We start from the raw sequence: 20,578 nt of genomic DNA, 5'->3' as shown, positions 1-20,578 counted from the left end.
AAGAAAATGATACTTGTTGGCACCCAATTTTTTCTCGGTCCCTTCACCCTACCTCTTGGTACCCTCCTCAGAACCATCCACTTGAATCCTCTCATTAATCCATCCCTATCCACCAAATTTCATCCCTAAATTACTCCGTTTGACCCTTCATAAAACTAAAATTTTGTTTTAGCAAATATCTTTGATCCGAACTTGTTAGCCATAGATCTCAATCATCCCAACCCCATTTGTCTAGTCAAACATCACCACTATGTTCAAAGACTCCCCCAAAAAAAAACAAGACACCAAATTTCATGACCAGATTCACTCATTTGACCATTAAACTAGAAAGATACCATTTCGACGCACTAGATTAAATTGCCACATCATTTGGCCCAACCTAAAGCCTTATATGGATGATGGCTGATGTAAGACCCATTCTTGACCTATTAGAACACATGAATCAATTAAACATGGCCTAATAAGCTTAAAAAATAAAAAATACCAAACATACCCTTACTTAAAACCAAGAAAAGACAAAATATCTTTAAAAAGTTCATCAAATTTACATTTTCTGCCACTGTCAGCCCCAAATACGAGACTGCAACATCTGGCACGCCCTCAGCTCCCATTGACTGCACAAAACCCAGGAAAACCACCCCCAAATCGAATAAAGAGTTTCACCAAACATGAAAGCTTGACTGGGCACCAATTTCTTTGAAGAATCTTTGCCTATTTCAGTGAAAGAACTCTGCTCAGCCACAAGCATTGTAGCTGAGCGAATTTCAAACCCGCCTCCTTCCATTTTCTCTATAAATAGAGGCCTAGTTCGAGTTTGAAGGGGGGACCTGAGAGGCAACCTGATGAAGGGACAGAATAGAGAAAACCTGAGGGAGTCCCCTAGAGAGAAGGAGAGAAAGAGAGAAAGAGAAAGAAGCTTTTTTCCAACCCATACTGCCTCTTGTTCACCTGAAACTCGGAAGTAATCTAAACCCCTGATTCCAAATTTGCCTCATCCATTTTAAAGCAGAAGTTGTCGCAATCGAAAGCACTCCCTAGCTCAAGAACCCATTCAAGCTTCCTTCTACCTCATTTCGAGTTGTTGGAAAACTCCTGTCAAGGCACATATGAAAGGTAAGTCTTTTTTAGTTTTTTTCTGGGTTGCTTGAGGTTCTGAAATGTTGGGGAACCATTGCTTGCAATTTCTTCTTGATTGAGAGTAGAGACAGAGAAGTGAGGGTCTTAGGGAAATCAGTACCTAAGACCCGGTAACATTACCTCAAAATCGGTCTTAGGAGGAGTTGAAAGCATGTTCCTCCAGATCTAAGAAACTCTTGCAACCATTTCTGTTTTCTCTGAAAGAAACTAAGCCTAGACAACTCCCCTTTTGGGCTGCAACAACAACTTGTAGAGAGGGGTGCCTAACACCTTCCCTCCCCCAATTCTTGGGACCCGAATCTCTTGGTTGTATGCCTTTCCCATGGAGGACAGAGTCACTATCAAAGACTTGAAATCAATATTTTCAAATTTGAAATGAAGGCCCATTTCATTTAAAAAATGAGTGGCGACTCCAAATCTTTTGAGTCAGCATGAGCTTCTTGGAGCTCACAATACCACTCGAACAACCTTTGGATGTTGCCTTTCCGGTCAATCACAAAAGCCAATGCAGCTCGATGCAACCCATCCAACTTGGACCCGATAGCCTTGTTGAAGAAGAGGAAGATAAGAAACGAAGATTTATGAGCGGAATTCTTCAAGCAAGCCTTGGGTGAAGAAGGATCAACCAGATTCACGGGATCAACCATTAAAGATAGACCTCCATCTCTATGTTGAAGGCCCATCAATGGTGTCACCATTCACCTACAAAGCCAATCTTTCCTTTCTAAAGGAAAAACAAAACAAACTTTCTGAATCAGATATTTGGAACCCTAGATTCAACAAGATTGTTGTAGTCTCTCTCTCTCTCCCTCCCTCTCCTGTCTTCCCATCACCACCACCACCGCCGCAACAAGCAGCAGTGGTGGTTCGGTACTTCGGTGAATAATAATAATACCTCTCTTAATTATTTTATTATTTTTTATTAAACATTAATTATTTTTTATTGAATTTACTTGTGTTATTTAATAATTATTTTTATTAATTAGTAATTTTTAATTATTTCATTATTTTTTAAAAAATATTTTAATTGTTATTTGTATAAATTATTAATCAATAATTATTAATTATTTTAATATTTTTATAGTCATTAATTTTTTAATTTTAATCGTTTCATTTATTAATTAGTAATTATTATTTTATTGTTTTATTATTATTTTTACATTAAAAATTATTTTTTATGAGATAATATAGATTGAATTCAATATTTTCAAATTGTATATTTTAAGAATAAAATTGTAAAATTAATAAATTTCAGATGGTAAGGATTGATTCAGTTGCGCGACAAGTATCAGTTGCGCGTCGAGTTGCCATTTCCCACCCCTCCAACACCCCCTGAAAAATCTGAACACTCTCCCCTTCGACTCTGAGGAACATACTCTCTCTTTCGCTTTCTCTATTCCTCCCCTCCCAAAACCCTAGAAAAGGACCTCTTAAGGATTTCTCTTTGATGGAGCTCGCACACAGCACTCAGTGAGTGCATCATCTCGCCGGAGCCAAAACTGCCGTTCCGATCTCCGGTCAGTCATTCTTCTCTCTCAAACCCACTATCAAAATGATGCATAGAAACAAAAACCCAATTCAACGACCCTAACCACAACCACTCAAAACATGGAGTTCGAACCTCTGAACATGCCCAACGAGGTTATCGAATTCGACGTGATGGCTGGTGGCTCTGGCGAAGACGACGACACAGCCATCGCCGTTGACGTCGTACACCCCGACGACGATGACGATGACTACAACGACGACGACCTCGTCTCCGGGCGAGACCTCGCAGCAACCGTCGATTCCTTGGACCCGGTTCTGGAACCCTACGAGGGCATGGAATTCGAGTCGGAGGAGTCCGCCCGGATCTTCTATAACTCCTACGCCCGCCGCGTTGGTTTCAGCACCCGGGTCAGCGTCTACCACCGCTCCCGCCGCGATGGCGCCATTATTTGTCGTCAAGTCGTCTGCTCCCGGGAAGGTTTCCGCCGCTGCCGGGACGGCGACGACACTGAAGGTCGGTCATCGAAGCGGCAACGAGCGGTGACGAGGGTTGGTTGCAAGGCAATGATTACGGTGAAAAGACTTGATTCAGGCAAATGGGTAGTCTCCAAATTCTTCAGAGAGCACAATCACGAGCTGGTACCGCCCGATAAGGTGCATTGCCTCCGGTCGCATAGGCACGTATCGGGCCCCGCTCGAAGCCTCATTGATACCCTTCAGGCGGCCGGGATTGGCCCGAGTGGGGTCATGTCGGTGCTGATTAAGGAATCCGGTGGGATTAACAATGTCGGTTTTACTACAGTTGATTGCCGAAACTACATGAGTAGCAGCAGGCAGAGGTCCCTTGGGAGCGGGGGTCAACATGTGTTGGACTATCTAAAGCGAATGCAGGCGGAGAACCCTTCTTTCTTTTATGCAATTCAAGGAGATGAGCTATCGACGGGGAATATTTTCTGGGCTGATGCTAGTTCTAGGATGAATTATAGTTATTTTGGGGACACAGTGACATTCGATACGACTTACAGGACGAATCGGTATAGGGTCCCCTTTGCACCGTTTACTGGGTTGAACCATCATGGGCAGCCGGTGTTGTTTGGTTGTGCATTACTTCTCAACGAATCGGAATCGTCATTTGTTTGGCTCTTTGAGACTTGGCTTGCTGCTATGTCTGGGCGGCGGCCAATTTCGATTACAACTGACCATGATAGAGTCATAAGGGCAGCTGTTGGGCAGGTTTTCCCGGATGCCCGTCATCGGTTTTGCAAGTGGAACATATTTAGAGAAGCCCAGGAGAAATTGTCTCAGGTTAATCAATTACAACCTACTCTCGAAGCAGAGTTCCGAAAGTGTATCAATGCAACTGAGACGGTTGATGAGTTTGAGGCATGCTGGGAGTCGCTCATTCAGAGGTATGGTCTTGTGGGAAATGAATGGGTTCAGTCCATGTACAATGCCCGTCAGCAATGGGTACCTGTTTACTTGCGGGGCGCCTTCTTTGGAGAGATGTCCATTACCCAGGGGAGTGATAGTGTAAACTCATACTTCGATGGGTTTGTTAATGCATCGACCACCATACAGGTTTTAATTAAGCAGTATGAGAAGGCCGTAGCAAGCCGTCATGAAAAAGAAGTAAAGGCAGATTACGATACAATTAACACTGCACCGGTTCTAAAGACACCCTCTCCTATGGAAAAACAAGCAGCAAACATTTACACAAGGAGAATATTCATGAAATTCCAAGAGGAATTGGTCGAAACTCTTGCTAATCCTGCAACTAAGATTGAGGACACTGGGACTGTCACCACATATAGAGTGGCAAAATTTGGGGAGGACCACAAGGCACACATTGTTAGGTTCAGTGTTTTTGAAAAGAAAGCTAACTGTAGTTGCCAGATGTTTGAGTTTTCTGGTATTATTTGTAGGCATATATTAGCAGTCTTCAGGGCAACCAATGTTCTTACACTTCCATCTCACTATGTCTTGAAACGGTGGACAAGAAATGCCAAGAGTGGTGTGGTTTTGGATGAGCGTGCTCTTGACATGCCAAGTAACTCTCGAGAGTCAGCAACAGTTAGGTACAACAACCTACGCCAGGAAGCCATCAAATATGTTGAAGAAGGGGCAAAATCTATACATATTTACAATGTGGCTATGGAGGCTTTACAAGAGGCTTCAAAGAAGGTTGCTGCTGCAAAAAAGCATGGTCCTGGGGTCACACAGCTTGGAACCATGGTAAATGGAGGGAACCGGGAAATGCGTACTGGTGAAGGAAACTGTATGGGCCAGCCTCAATCCTACTCTCTGGTAAGTTCTTCGATAATAAGGCATTTTCTGTTTAAATTCTCTTAACAAGTATTATTGTCCATTATTCTTGCAGAATTATGCTATTTTTCTTCTGTTCCCTCTTTAATAAACGTGGTCTTCACTGTCTTTTGCTAAATTTCTGTCTTCTACATTTTAAAGCAAAACCAGTTCTGTTCTTATTAGGAAATTTTGAGTGGTTACACATAGGGAACTCCTCTCAATGGGAAAGGTGTCATTTTGAATTGTGAGCCCCACACTTTTTAGAGAAAGCAATCCCAATTCTTTATTTGATTTTGAGAATCGTTTAGTAAACATCCAAGGATTGATTCCAGAGGCTCAGTTTGGAATGAGTACAAATGCAAAGATGTACAGTGCAAATACATACAAAATATAAGGTTTTGCACTCTACATATTTGCATTTGCACTCCTTCCAAACTGAGCCTTAGTGTAAAGTGACTACCTTGTACATTCCCTTTGTGTAGCCTCTAGTTGTACAGGGGATTTTTGCCTTTTGAAGATCAATACAATACAATAATTTACTTTTTTCAAGAAAAGGGAACTCCTCTCAATGGTTTCTTCCCTGATAATCTTCAACTATCTTCAGTATGTTGATATTGAACTCTACTACATTAATGTATTTTTGCATAGCAGAAGGGTTAGAGGTTCCCCCTTCCTACACAGACATGCACAGATACAAAGAAAAGGGGAGCTAAAGAAAAGGATAGCTGGAAGGGAACTATTACAAAGAAAAGGGGAGCTAAAGAATCTTAACTCCCTAGGGAAAGGATAAATCCCAAGCTGAAATAGAACAAAACAATTACAACTGAGCCCAGAACCCAGAAATCCTATTCACTCCTTGCCTAGCCAAACCATCAGCAAACGAGTTTGCACTTCTCTTAACCCAATACACTGAACTTCTATATTCTTGGACAACCATTTGAATTTCCTCTTCTCATTACTGTAACTCCAGAGCTTAGAATTGTCTTCTTTCAACCAGTTCACTACCACCACAGAATCTCCCTCTACAATCAGCTTCTTGACCTTTAGTTCTTTAGCCTTTTGTACCCCTTCCAAGGCTGCTAACACCTCAGCCCTCAACGAATCCCCCACTAATTGAGCTAGAGAACATAGTTGTTATATTACCATTCTCATCTCGTAAAACCCCCCAATACCTGAAGGCCCTGGATTCCCCATGCTACTACCATCAAAATTTAATTTGATAAATCCAGGAGGAGGAGGATTCCATGTAGTATTCAGGGTCTTCTTAGCCGAGAGTGAACTTGCAATTTCTTTCCATTTCCTTAACATATCATCTGTTGAAAAATCTGTGAACTCATCCATTGTCTTCAACCAGTGTATTACCCTTATATGGATCACTTCCAACATATTTTCCAACCCTCTCTCATTTTCTAAGAAAATCCTTGAATTCCTTTCTTCCCATATTGTCCAGCAAACAATAGCTCCCACACACCTCCACATGATCCTTGATCTTTTTGTTGGGCAGTTAACAGAGGAAGAGATAAACAAGCTTTGCACATTCGTTGGGGGAGTCCACTTGCCCCTAAACAAAGAAGCAAACCATTTCCAAATATTTTTTACCAAAACACAGGATATTAATAAGTGGTAACCGGACTCACCAGCAGCTCTACAGAGAATACACCAATGTGGAGATAAACAACTATTGGGTCTTTTTCTTTGAATTTAGTCACCTGTGTTAATTTTTTCCAGAAAAGCTTCCCAACAGAAACTCCCAAACCTCGAAGGTATAGGTCGACACCACACATCCTTGACAGGGAATGACAAGCCAATAGGACTTTCCAGATGCAATAGGGCTTTAAAGAAGGAGGCACAAGTAAAGAATCCAGAAGGAGACAAGGTCCAGATCCTACTATCTGTTTTTGTTGGCTCCAAGAAAACCCCATCAAGAATGGACAGGAGATTAGATGTACAATTCAGTTCAAGTTCCACCCAAACCCAGAGTTTGAATTTGAGGGAACAAGGAAAGTGGCAATTGGTTCATTTTTGAAGGTGGAGTTTGCAAAAAGGGCCGGAAATTGGTCTTTCAATGGATGATCCCCAATCCACACATGTTCCCAAAACTTAATTGAGTTACCCGAGTGCAAATCATACCTAATCCAAGGAGAGAATAGAGGCAAAATAGCATGGATTGATTTCCATGGTGATGCTCTTGTTGCCATAGCCATAATCCCAGAGTCCCATCCATTCTCTGCAAGCCCGTGAATACTGCCAATTATCTTAGCCCACAACTTTTCCTTTTCCAATGAGAATTTCCACAGCCATTTCCCTAGTAGAGCCAAGTTCCTCTTCCTAATATTCGCAATCCCTAAGCCTCCCTCTTGCTTACTTCTACACACCACCTTCCACCTAACCCTATGATCCTTTTTCTCCTCCCCAGGCTCCCACAAGAAATCTCTCATCAACTTTTCCAACTTGTCAGCTACCCCTGTAGGCACTTTAAAAACTGAAAGGTAATAAACGGGTAGGTTAGCTAAGGTAGCCCTAATTAGGGTGATTCTTCCTCCTAGAGATAAATAATTCTTCTTCCAAGATGCAAGTTTCTTTTCAAACCTCTCCACAATCGGAGTCCAAAAGCTTCCTTTTTGAGGATTATCTCCAAGAGGAAGACCGAGGTAAGTTAGAGGCCAATCCGACACTTCAAATTCCAAAATGTTTGCACATGCAAAGATCTCACTTTCCCCCATATTCACACCCACCACACAACTTTTATCAAAGTTAACTTTTAGATTTGACATTTGCTCAAAAAGTTGTATAGTGTGTTTCAAATTCCTAATCCAAGTCATGTCCTCTCCCTCACAGAAAAGAATCGTATCATCTGCGAACTACAAGTGTGTGAGTGGTATATTCTCCCTGCCTACCCTCCACCCTTTGATTAAGCTCCTAGAATTTGCCCTAGAGATCAATCTCCCCAAGACTTCAGCAACCAAGGCAAACAAGAAAGGAGAAAGGGGGTTTCCTTATCTTATTCCCCTCAATGCCGGGAAGAAGTCCACCACCGTTCCATTCACCAAAATAGAGTAATGGCAAGTCCTAATACGTCCTAGCACCCACCTGCACCATCTATCCCCGAACCCAAAATTGATCATCACCTCCAGCAAAAATGACCAATCTACCAAGTCATAGGCCTTTTCCAAATCTAACTTACAAACCACACCTTTTTCCTTGATTTCTTGAGTCCTCCACACTCTCATTTGCTATAAGTATTTGATCAATTATCTGCCTACCTCTCACAAAAGATCCTTGGTTATTTGACACAATGGTAGTGAGTACCTGTCTAATTCTAATAGACAAGACCTTCGCAATGATCTTATACAAGCTATTAACTGAACTGATTGGTTTGTAGTCCCTTGGGTGTGTTGCTTCTCTCTTCTTGGGAACCAAAGCAATGAAAGTAGAATTCAACCCCGGATTGATCTCTCCTCTTCTGTGAAACTCATCAAAGACCATTATTAGCTCCTCTTTCAAAATCTCCTAACAGTCTTGATAAAATGCCATCGTAAAACCATCTGGGCCTGGTGCTTTTGATCTATCCATAGAGAATATTGCCTCTTTGACTCCATTTCAAACTTCCTCTCCAACCACTCCCTATCCCTTCCACTTAGATTTGGCCACTCCATCCCCTCAATCCACACCCTATTACTTAAAGGCTTCCTATAGATAGATTTAAAATGGTTTGCAAAGGCCCTAGCAATCTCACCATGATTAGAAATGATTGTCCCCTCCACTTCCAAGCTTGAGGTGAGATTTTTTCTTCTCCAACTTGCCATAGCATGAAAAAATTTGGTATTCCTATCCCCCTCCTTCAACCATTTACACATTGACTTTTGCTTCCAACTAATTTCCTCCTTGAGCAATTCATCCTCCAATTGTTTTCGCAATTTCTACCTTTGTTCTTTGTCCTCCTGTGTAATACAACCCCTCCCTTCCTTCACATCCAGATCTTCCAGTTGTGCAATCACAGCTTGCTTCGTTTTTTCTAGTCTCCCAAATTCAAGCTTATTCCATTCCTTAATTTTGCCCTTCAAAAATTGTAACTTTCTATGGAACCTCATTCCACACCATTCTACTGAGGGGTCACTTTCTAACCACCATTCCTTGATTTTATTAATGAAACCTGGGTGGTGTAACCACATATTTTCAAATCTGAACGGGGCAGGCCCTGTATTTTCCAATTCTTCCTCTCCAATCATAATCGGCCAATGATCTGAGGTTACCCTAGGAAGTGTCATCGAGGTCAAATTACCCCAATGTTCCTCCCAATCTACTGAGAAGATAAGCCTATCCAACCTAGAACAAATGGGATTAACTTGTAGATTGGACCATGTGATGTTACTATGCACCATAGGAATCTCTTTAAGTTCAAACACCTCTACAAACTGGTTAAACTTCCTCATGCTTGTAGTCACCCTCTGCCTAGGATTATTTGTTTCTTCTGAAAACCTGGCTACATTAAAATCACCTCCTATACACCAAAGTCCTTCCCACAAACCCTTATATCCCCCAATTCTTCCCATAGAACCCTCCTCTCTCTATAATCATTAGGCTCGTAAACATTTGTTAAAACCCACTCAAATCCATCCTCCACCTGCCTAAACTTCTAAGATACTGAAAATTGGCCTATCAGCTCTTCCAATCCTATGCAGACCTCATTCTTCCAAAGTGTAATTATACCCCCTGCAGACCCCCCAAGAAGGAGCAGTAACCCAACTGATCCCCCCAGCTCTCCAAATACTCCTGGCCCATCTAGCATCAAATTCTGCTCTCTTAGACTCCTGTAACATAACTATATCTGGGTTTATCTTTTTAATCACCTCTTTAATTACTGCTCTTTTCCTAGCACTTCCCAACCCTCTAACATTCCAACTGACAATTTTCATTCTGCTCTCTTGTTTTCCTCCCCCAAACCCAATAGGTCATCACTTAACCCCCTTCCTTCTTTTCCCTTTGACACCCAAAATCTTGTCCCCCCCAGCATTCCTTATCAGTCTTTCGGCCTTTCTCAGTTTCCTCTTCCTCACCTTACCTTCCTCCTTCTTTTGCAAGAAAATCTTCGGATCATTTGGGTTTTTCAAGCTACACCCCAGGTTCCTCACAAAAGCTGCCACGGAATCCTCACTATTCCCCTCCCTCACACTTAACTTATTGGGACTTCCTTTCCTACTTATTCCCTCACCACTTCCTACACCCTTGTTATCATTTTCTACACCTAACCCATCTGCCATCTCCTTCTATAAGTTATTTTCCTCAAATTCATCCACTAGCCTCTAACATTTCCTAGATTCTTATATTTCTCTCTATTGCCTCCTCCTCCCTTTCACCTTTTTCAATGTCATCTCCACTTCTACCACTCTCTTTTCTTCGTTTTTCTCCAACACGGGCTCTGTCCTCTGGAATGGGAAGGGAATCTGGCACAACAGACAGAGAGCAGTCATTAGTAATAAAATCGAATTGACACATATACATGGGTTTTGCTGGTTCTGGGGGGAACTGCAGTGACTAGTAACAATGTCTGTTATTCCCTGTTTTGGAGTGTGAATGTTATCTATTTCCTCAGCTTGGTTCTGAATGGACAACTTTCCTTTCTCTTGTATAACACAAGTAATATTTCCCACACCCTGTTGTTTACCCCTTACTGACATACTTTTATTTTGTTGCTGGGAAGCATCAGAAGCTTCCTTACATTATAGCCTGCCTTGGAATCTGGTTTGGCAATGGTTCTTCTGGTTGAGAGCAAAGGTTTCCACCCCCAAAGATTTGTCTGTGCTCAGTTGCGTCAGTCTCCTCTTCTCTATCAGGTCGAGTTGTTACACCATCAATAATGCCGTTTTCTACTTCTTCTGTAAAAAATCGTTCCAGGTCTAGATTGGCTACAATCTCTTCCACCTGCAACTCCCTTTCCGCTACACTACCAAGACTGGAGGAAACTTCAGAGCCATCTTCCCCTTCAACCTCCTCCAAACTGCAAGCTACCCAACCTTCATCCACTGAGTCCTCCGCCACATTTGCTCGTGCATACCTAGGGTTTGGGCGGTCTGAATAAGAGTGGCCATCAAAGTCTGTAGCCACGTCTGCGAGAGGTACCCATTGTAGGAAACCCCTTGAACCCTGTTCAGTCCTTCGTGACTGTCCAATCCGAACTATCTTTGTTGGAGAAGAAGATAGACAGAGACTGCTGTCTATAGTCGCGAGTTGCTTCCCCTGACCCACGTGATCACTTAAAACATCACATGGGTCGGTCTTCACACCACTGGCTAAACCGCATCTACCCCCAGTTGGTTCAGAGTGGGCGGTTCTCATAATATAATTACTCGACCCACTCCCCCTCTTGGCCACATCAGCATAGGAAACCCAGCCCTCTTTTGCTCCTAATAATTCAAAATTTTTTGAATTTTTTCCTTTAATTAGCTTACTTGTGCCTTGGTTTTCCTTGGCCAACTTTACAGCTTCCCCAAATAAATCTCCTTGCTCGCCAGTAACTCTCACCACTGGTTGCATGCCACGTGTATACCAGCCTGCCACCTCAGCATCTTCAACCTTTGTTCTTCTTCCCCAAAGAGTCGCTTCCACTTCTGAAATCAGCCAAACACGATACCAGTATCCATCAGCTAACACATCAACTGATCTGGGCAGCAACTCCGGTTTCACCCCTGCAATTTTAACCTCAGCAGCGTATAAATCCTGAAAGTTAAACTCCTCCATGGCTCCTCCCAACAACTTCACTATTTTCTCCAGGTTCGACACGTTCCATAGATGAAACGGAAGACCTAACAACTTGAGTATGAAACTTCCAGGGTTGAGTTCCATTTCATTACAGAGTGGCTTCCAATTCTGGAGCTGGAGCAGACCCTCTTCAGAATCCAACGTAGTGAGATCCCACTGCTCATCACCTACGTCAAGGATTGCTTTCCTTTCAGAAAAGGGCTTCAATGCAACATTGGATTGAATTCCTACATTGCACACCACTGTATCCAACACTTTTCTCCAATCCTTCACTTCCTTATTAGCTGTTACCACCATTCTCCTCACCCAGGTATTCTTCTCCGCCTCCATCAAAAGCTTTTTCATCCCTATCGAACTAGCAAAAGCTTTCCGCACTGTACTGATATACAAATTAGATTGAACCATTTGAACCATCTGGTTGTTAGAACAATGGGCAAACTAGCTGTTTTTATTGAACTACCCAATTTGATAGACAAAAGAGAGAAGTATATGAAGTAAAAGAAAAAGAAAAAAAAAAAACTTTTTTACCTGACAAGTGACAAGAACATCCAAAATAAAAAAGGGTTATTTTCAGTGTTTTTTCCTCATCTTATACTATTTATAGGTGAACTTTTGTACTTCTTTATTCCATATACTGTTAAATTTGCAAACTATAGTAGTTATAGGAGGCAATAAATTGAGACTACTGACATCTCTCAAAAGTAAATCCCTCCAATACATGTCTGCCTCCCTCTACTGAAACACTCTAGGTACAGCATTGTGTATGTCCATTCTGATTTATTTATAAATAGAAGTTTTTTGGGGGGAATTTTGTTATTTTCATGTCCCTACTACTGGCATTAAACAGAGCGGAATGGCAAAACAGAATTCATGTACTGGATTTCATTGCTATAAGGCTTCAACTCCTCATAACAATATCTTTTGCAAGAAGCCTCTTCTTTCAACTTCCTTCTCTCTCAATTTCTGTGAGCAAATGTGTATAAACAGCGACTCTGCTCCTTTCTTTTGTTCCCTTCCCCCTCAATGACACCTCTCTGCATTTCTTTCTATGATCAGAATAGGGTCTCCCCTTATTATTTATTTTATTTTGCGATTGATACATGCATATTTAGGGTCTCTGACTCTCTGCCCCTTTGATTTTCTTCCTGCAATTCTTTGATTTATCACATATGCATCAGTACAGATCTGCTAACCACAAGACACTACAGCTGCACATCGGGAACATCTCAGTTGTCATTCATGGGGAGGTATTCCCGATGTGCAGCTGTAGTGTCTTGTGGATATGTGTGAGTAGCAGATATGAATTCCATTATACATACAACTCTAATTCTTGTGATCTTGGACACCTATCCATGTAATATGCTTATATCATGCTTAAATACCTAGGTTTTGGAACTAATGTCATTTTTCAATACATATCTTGCCAGTTTAATTAAACACCTAATGTGTACAGATTTTTACAACATATTTTTGTTACCAAACAATTTTACATATCCTATTTGTGTTAATACTATAAAGTATACTTCTTGTTGTAATCTCTTCATTTTAAGTTTTAATAAAATTCTTTGAGTTGCTCATACAAAAATGCTATCAAGTTTACTCTAAAGTGCCCATACTACAGTTTCTGGTGTTGTGCCAGATATGCACTGTGCCCTGAACTGTACACTGATACACTAGGCATGTATGGGTATCCTGGTATCTTAGGCTGTATCTGGTGTCATATGGGGTACATATCGTGTTTGATAACTGTATGCTAGGTATATTCAGGCGTTCGGTATTGTGTGTGTATGTGATAGGCATATTCAGCTAGACATCATTCATGAGACTGGATTGAAGGTAGAACCTAGGTTAAACCAAACCATTCTCTCAAATGGTTCAACATCCCAGATCAGTTTCTAAAACATCATTTCAGAGGGCTTCAATAGAAAGGGAAGAGAATACCAATAAAATGATCAGGATTGGAAAGATGTGGATCACAATTCATAACCTAATGACTGAGAAATCCATATAATTTCATGAATCAAACTATACAATTTCCAGCTCCAGCACATCTGTGAGAGTAGATTGCTAATGCAGTGTTCAAGCTGTCATTAACTTCACCATCTTGTATATGTGCAAGGATAGACAAGATAAAATACTTGAATTGCATAGCTTCTAACTTCCAAGTGTATGTTAAGGAAGATCATTATCACCTTGATTGGAAACATTGGACTGCCTCTGACCATCCAAATAAATAAATAACATTGGGCTGCCTTCTTCTTTTTTGGGAGATTAGTCATTGATGCTAATGTATGTAATTATATAACATAAAATGCTATTACATAATATTGGTCCCAGCTACCTGGGTCTTGGTTCTGAGGGATGAATATTTTGGGCCTTATTCAAAATAATAATTGTGTTTGTTTTCAAAGAGTCTGAGACCCTGTTTGGTTTTGTTCCTGGTAAGCCCTTCTATGGCTCTCTAAAAGGGTAAGCACTTTTTTGGTAATTGATATAGAAATGCTTCTGGGGAAGCTGGATGAAATTTTCTTTAGAATCAGAAGCCACAAATTAATGCTCCTGGCTTTCGCCTCTTTGGAGCAGAAATTTCAAACATGTGCTGAAATTATAATATTTAGATTCTTTTTGGACACCTAATTCAGACTTTCAACCCTTCTAATAAATTTTGGAATTACTAATATACAACTAGAACGTGTATTTATTTCAGAAACTCTATTACATAAAAAGAAACCATTAAAAATTCTTATTATCCCTGATATCCCTGACACTAGTATTTGGAAGCTCCACTCTGCTGGTAGGTTCTCAACTAACTCCTTTTTTAGGCTATGGTGCCAGGAGATCCCAACACAAGTTTCCCTTATAAGAAGGTTTGGAGTTCGTGTGTTCCCCCTAGAGTTTCTTTCTTTGTTTGGGAGGCCTGTTTGAAGAAAATAAATGCTTGTGATTTACTGCAGAAGAAGAACTCAGGCAGATGGTGTATCTCACCTACTATCTGCATCCTTTGTCTGGGTGATAGTGAGACTGCTGATCACCTGCTTATTCACTGCCCAATTACAAGGAGGATTTGGGTTCACTTTCTTAACCTTGTTGTATATAGTTGGGTGGCTCTGGAGCATGTTGAAGATTTTATTTGGCAGTGGCATGGCAAGTGGCTAAGTGAAGGAGGAAGATTTTACTGGTGTGTGGTATCTCAGGCGGTGATGTGGTGTGTGTGGGAAGAAAGAAATTCTTGCTTATCTGATAACAGAGTTGAGGAGCTGCTTTCCCACACCACCTATTTGTGTAATTTGTGGGCAGTTAATTCTCAGGAGTTTAAAGGAATCTCTTTAAGTCATCTTCAAAGGAACGTGGTGGGGATTCTTCAGTTGTCTCCAGGCCATTTTAACAGGCCTAGTCTTGTTCCTGCAAGAGAAGAGACTGATTTCAGCTTAAACTTTGATGGTAGTGCCCGAGCAGTCCTTGAGCTGCAGGGATTGGTCTTTTGAGGAGGAAGGATGTAAGCATTTGCTGGGTTTTCAGTGGTCCATTTGGGATTACTGATTCAACTAAAGCAGAGATCGTGGCAGCTCTCACAGGCCTCAGAATAGCAAAAGAAAGGGGTTTGTCTTCTCTAACCATTGTAGGTGATTCTGTTAATACTGTTAAGTGGTTAGGTGAGAGGGAAGAAGGCCCCTGGAGGTTGGCTCATTATTTACAAGAGACCAGAAATATCTTGTTTGTGCTGAATGCAAAGATTTATTGGGTTCCTAGAGTGTTAAGCTCTATGTAAGATCAGTTGGCCAAGTAGGGTACCCACAGGGAAGCTTTTATCAGTGATACAAATCTGCCTTGTAATTTCTAATTGTGGCTTTTCTTTTATACATCATCTCATGTACCTTTGAAGTTCCTCTTTGATATAATCAGTTATTTTTTCTCAAAAAATTCTTATTATGTTGAAGCCTTTTCATTTGTTGGAACTTTCTTTAAGTGCTCCTATTGTTTATAGCAATCAATGGGTTTTGCTGAGGCTTCACTATCCCTGTTGCCTTGTTCTACAACTTCAAGCAGTTAACCTCATCAATTTGAAGATTTACCTGAGGAAAAATTTTGGGGAGTGGGGGAGACATGGCTGACTAAATAAGAATATTTTGACTTGGATGAAGAATATTTTGGAGTTGCAATAAGGTTGTGCATACAGAGGTAGCAGGGTGATGTCTTCTTTTGAGCTGAAATTTCAGGGGAATCAAACAGAACCTTGGTGGTAGTTTTGAGAAAAGGGTGATCTTACATTCTGCAACCCCACATTGTTCTGGAGATGGTTGAAGTTGATTTGTCATGTGGACTGAAATTGGAGGAAAAATAGAGTAACTTTGGCTAATAGTATTACTTTCTTTCTTGAGGTTTGAAGGAGTGACAATGCTACAGGTTGGCTCAACAGACTCATCATAGGTTAAACCCTTTAAATTTATGCTCATTTTCATGGAAATGTGCATATGGGCCTCCCAAATTGAGCTTACCAGCAAGGTCTATCAAGCAGACTTTATTGGGGGGGGGGTATTAGAGTTAGCTACCATGCAACCATTCTACGACTTCATTATATTTTTCTTATATTCATGTTCTTCAAGGTTTATTGGAGTGTTGCTACTGAACAAATTAGGAATCTTCAAAGTTTACTCCTATAGTGGGTTGTGTAGGTCTAAGGCAATATATGCAGAGTGGCCATTGCAAGGAGAGAATCTAAACCATAAACTAATCAAGTCTATGGTATTAGGAGTTGAGCTTAATGGAGATGAAAGGATGCTAAGCAAGAAAGGGGAAAGGTGGGTGGGTATTTAGTGTTGGACTTGGAGGCTTGAAGATTGCATTGATTGGACATGGTTTATGTTGGTTTTCTTATTGTGTATTTGTTTTAGTGGTTTAGCAGGGTGGAGCTTGTCTTGCTTGGGGTGGTTATTTTGTGTGTTTGATTGCTTGATGTGTATGATCCCAAAGGTGTTGTTATGGAATCATTGTTTACTAAAAAAATGATTATCCCACCGTATGTAGTATCTTGCCCAAGAATCAAGTCACAATGATGGTTGAAGTGAGATCAACTGAAGTTTAAGTCATTAAAGCCTCTTTCAGCTGTTTGCATTCTTGGCCTTCAGTCATGTGATCAAGTTGTTCACTATGCTTATGAGGATGCCTATACATAGGCTTACATGCAGTATTAATAAATTCTCCAAACAAGGACGTAATGATTTTGAGAAAAATGAAGGCATGCTCAAGTAGAACTTAGACTAGGGTGTAGATGCAGGCACTAATATCCACTAAAAAACAGTGGCAGGAAAAATCAAAGCATGATTTCTTCCTAATTAAGGAGTGGGGAATTTAATTAAGCCAAAAAGGGATTTTAGTTGGTCCATACTAGATAGTTCATATCAGATCCAAGGTTCAAGATATCGATACACCCGATACACCGGAAGAGGCATATCAGGCAGTATTAATAGCTTTTTTTTTAGTTGTTTTTTTTTTTTCAAATCTGGTTCAGAGGGGCCGGTTTAAGGTCTGTCCACCCCCTGAACCAGTCAAAACCCCGATACACCCTCTTTAGGGGCATATCGGGAAGCTCCCGATACGATACGTATTGGCTGATACAGCCCGATACATGTCGATACTTTGAACCTTGATCAGATCTTATTAGAATTTAAAATCTTGGTCGTCTCAAAGTCCCTGTGGATTTTGCTTAAAGATGGCATTTCCATAATTGTGTTTTCATCAAGGTTCTGCACTTGGCCCTTGTTTTTTTGCACTAATCATAGATGAATTGACTAAACATATTCAGGAGGAGGTCTTATGGTGCATGTTATTTTCTGATTACACTGTTTTAATTGATGAAACTAATGAAGGATTAAATGCAAAATTAGGCTTATGGGAAAAATTCCTAAGAAATATAAGATTTTAAATTAACTAAAACAGACAGAATATATATATCATATGTAAATTTAATAACAATAGGAGTGCAAATCAGGGCACACTTAGGATTGGAGACCAAGAGATAACTCAATGTGAGCCTTTCTGGTACCTTGGTATGTTATTCATAACAAGGGAGAGATTGAGGAGGATGTTGCATATAGAATTAGAGCAGGATGGGCAAAATGGATGGGTGCATCTGGACTTTATGTGATAGGAAAGAAAATTCTATAAAACAGCTGCATGGCTAGCCATGCTGTATAGAGTGTTGGGCAGTCAAGAAACAATATGCCCAAAAAATGAGTGTGGCAGAAATATGTTTGCTAAGATGGATGAGTTGAAAATGTAAAAAGGATAGGGTCAGAAATGAAATCATTCAAAGGATCTTAGGAGTAGCTCTAGCAAGTTATAAAATGAGAGAAAGTAGATTAAGATGGTTGGTTACGTGCATAGAAGACCATCAACAGCACCTGTAAGAAGCGATTATTATTTTATGACAAGCTGAAAGAGTGAAAGGGCTAGAAGGGCTAGCCGTAGACAAAAAAGGACATGGATAGTATTAAGAAATGATTTAAATGCCAATATTTAAAAAAATGGATATGGCATCAAACAAAACGAAATGGCAAAACAGGATTCATGTAGCCAATCCCATATAGTTGGGATAAGGCTTGGATGATGATGGCGTTTTCATAATTTTTGATTTATTATTTATAGTATACTGCTTAGACTAACAGAAAAATTTTATAAAACAGTTACAAGGCCAAGATGTTATATGGAGCAAAGAGTTGGGCAGTCCAGAAACGACATCCAAAATGATTTTGGCAGAAATCTGAATGTTGAGATGGATGAGTTGGAAAACTAGAAAGGATAGGATTAGAAATGAATTTGCTCGAAGGAACCCAGGAGTAGCTTTAATAGGTGATAAAATGAGGGAAAGTTGACTGAGGTGGTTTGGGCACATGCAGAGAAGGCCATCTACAGCACCAGTAAGAACTAATCTGTTACTAGTCAAATGGACTAAAAGAGATAGGGTCAGACCAAAAAGGACATGGATTGAAGTAGTAAGAAATTATTTAAGGTCCATTATTTAACAATAGATATGACACTGAACAGAATGGGGCAAATGCTGTAGTTTTATTTATTTTGTATTTTTTCTGTTCTTTTGTGAAGGTAAAATATCATATATATATTTTTTAATTTTAATATTGGCATTTAACTGTATTCTACTGGATCTTTATTCACAACCACCACCCTGTATGACATGATTGGATTACATCACCTTTAAGTTAAAAGATTCCTTCGATGGGAAAAGGGGCCAAGCAATCCTTATAAAATAAAAAAAAAGAAAAATTGGAAATTATTTAAAGTTAAAAACAGAGGCTCCAAAAACCTTCTCTCTTTTTTCCATCTTCTTCCCTTTTCCCCCCTCGTTGTGGATAGCAAAGAAAGCCCTTCTTCCTGATCACATCCAAACTGTTTGAACTGTTGGACAACCCATGCAGATCAATCTGGTTACTTTTCTAATATAACCTCCTTGTGGGTGGTGGTAATGTTGAAGTTTAACCCACAATCATCCACATGTTTGAACTGTCATGGTTGATCTGCCTTGCAAACTCCCTTGATTTGTACTTTGCAAAGTTGCAATACTCACAATAAGATGGTTATAGTGACTGTGTGATTGAGCTCTCAAAATGTATCCTACTGTCATCATATCTGCACTTGCCAACAGTGCTGGATCACTCCACTTTCCAGTCATGGGAAGCAACCAAAGTAGCAACCACCGCTCCCCTTGAGAAGAGGTTCGGTACTTCATATGTTCTAAGGTGACCTTGTAACTTGCCAACAGTGCTGGATCACTCCACTTTCCAGTCATGGGAAGCAACCAAAGTAGCAACCACCGCTCCCCTTGAGAAGAGGTTCGGTACTTCATATGTTCTAAGGTGACCTTGTAATCCATCCCCAACCAAAACATCATCTTCCCCATGGACAGAAAAAGAATTAGCACACATCCCATATCAACACTCATGTTGTCATGATGGAACCAATACCTTGGGATAAGTCAAATATCAGAGGCCACTAGTCAGATTCTTATGCATTGGCCCATGGCCTAGATTGGAGAAGTGATTTTAGAGATATAGGGGACCCCCTGAATGGGAGTTCTGTTTATTTTCTGCATTTATTTTCTTAATGTAAAAGCTTCCTTCAGTGGTTGCTGAATTAGTGATCTTCTCTAAAAGGGACTTGCTCGTTCTTTAGTGTGATTGGTTCACGAGGTATTTACTTGCTACTCTTGCGCAACCAAGGTTGAATGAAGAATATTTTGACCTTCTTCCATAAATGACTTTTTTGTTTCCTCTTTTGCATAGAATTTATGGGTTATTGCACTGCATTGGGCTTTGTTTTTAGTTTGAAAAACTTGTATTGACTGTGGATGATTTGTGTATCCATTAACCTGTTATCATGCTTGGGTTTTTTTTTTTTGTTAACTTATTTGTCCGTCATTGTTTTATATAGGATGAGAAGGACAAGAAAATTATGGAGTTGACCTCTGAGTTGGACAATGCAAATCAACGATGTGAAGTATATCGAGCAAATCTACTTGCGATTTTGAAAGATATGGAGGAACAAAAGTTAAAACTGTCGGTGAAAGTTCAAAATGTAAGACTTGGTTTAAAGGATTGAATTGAATGAATCTGAATGGCGAGATCGAGTATCGACACATCCCTGCCCTGGCATTGGATATTGATATTTTTTCGTGTATTATTAATAGTGAAGGTGGAGTAAATTTTCAATGTGGCTTTGCTGAACTCTGTTATTACTTTCGTCTGGAGGCTAGCAAGGCTGCTGTTGCTGCTGTACTGACTGATCCATACTCCATAGAGATAGAGATAGAGAAGTATTTAATCATGTATATTATACAGATACAGATGTTTTTATTTAAACCTTATTTTCGGAGTAA

General features: G+C 40.3%; 1 protein-coding gene across 1 annotated transcript; it reads left to right on the top strand.

The window, feature by feature from the left end:
• The first annotated feature begins 2,409 nt into the window (after positions 1–2,409).
• LOC104606874 (protein FAR1-RELATED SEQUENCE 5-like) lies at positions 2,410–20,578 on the top strand. The gene is made up of 2 exons (XM_010272288.2): positions 2,410–4,929; positions 20,134–20,578. The coding sequence occupies exons 1-2, from the start codon at positions 2,746–2,748 to the stop codon at positions 20,299–20,301; spliced, it is 2,352 nt and encodes a 783-aa protein (XP_010270590.1). The 5' UTR covers positions 2,410–2,745; the 3' UTR covers positions 20,302–20,578.

Source organism: Nelumbo nucifera, chromosome 6 (genome assembly GCF_055504915.1).
Source record: "Nelumbo nucifera cultivar China Antique chromosome 6, China Antique-T2T, whole genome shotgun sequence".
NCBI classification, from domain to species: domain Eukaryota; kingdom Viridiplantae; phylum Streptophyta; class Magnoliopsida; order Proteales; family Nelumbonaceae; genus Nelumbo; species Nelumbo nucifera.
The sequence above is the reverse complement of the archived record's forward strand: the minus strand, read 5'-3'. Positions and strand labels throughout refer to the sequence as shown.

What these genes read in the sequence shown, in the direction of transcription:
- LOC104606874 (XM_010272288.2), top strand. Translation starts at nt 2,746, where the DNA reads ATGGAGTTCGAACCTCTGAACATGCCCAACGAGGTTATCGAATTCGAC. An exon ending in AGCCTCAATCCTACTCTCTG is followed by an intron (nt 4,930 to 20,133) that starts GTAAGTTCTTCG and finishes TGTTTTATATAG; the next exon opens with GATGAGAAGGACAAGAAAAT.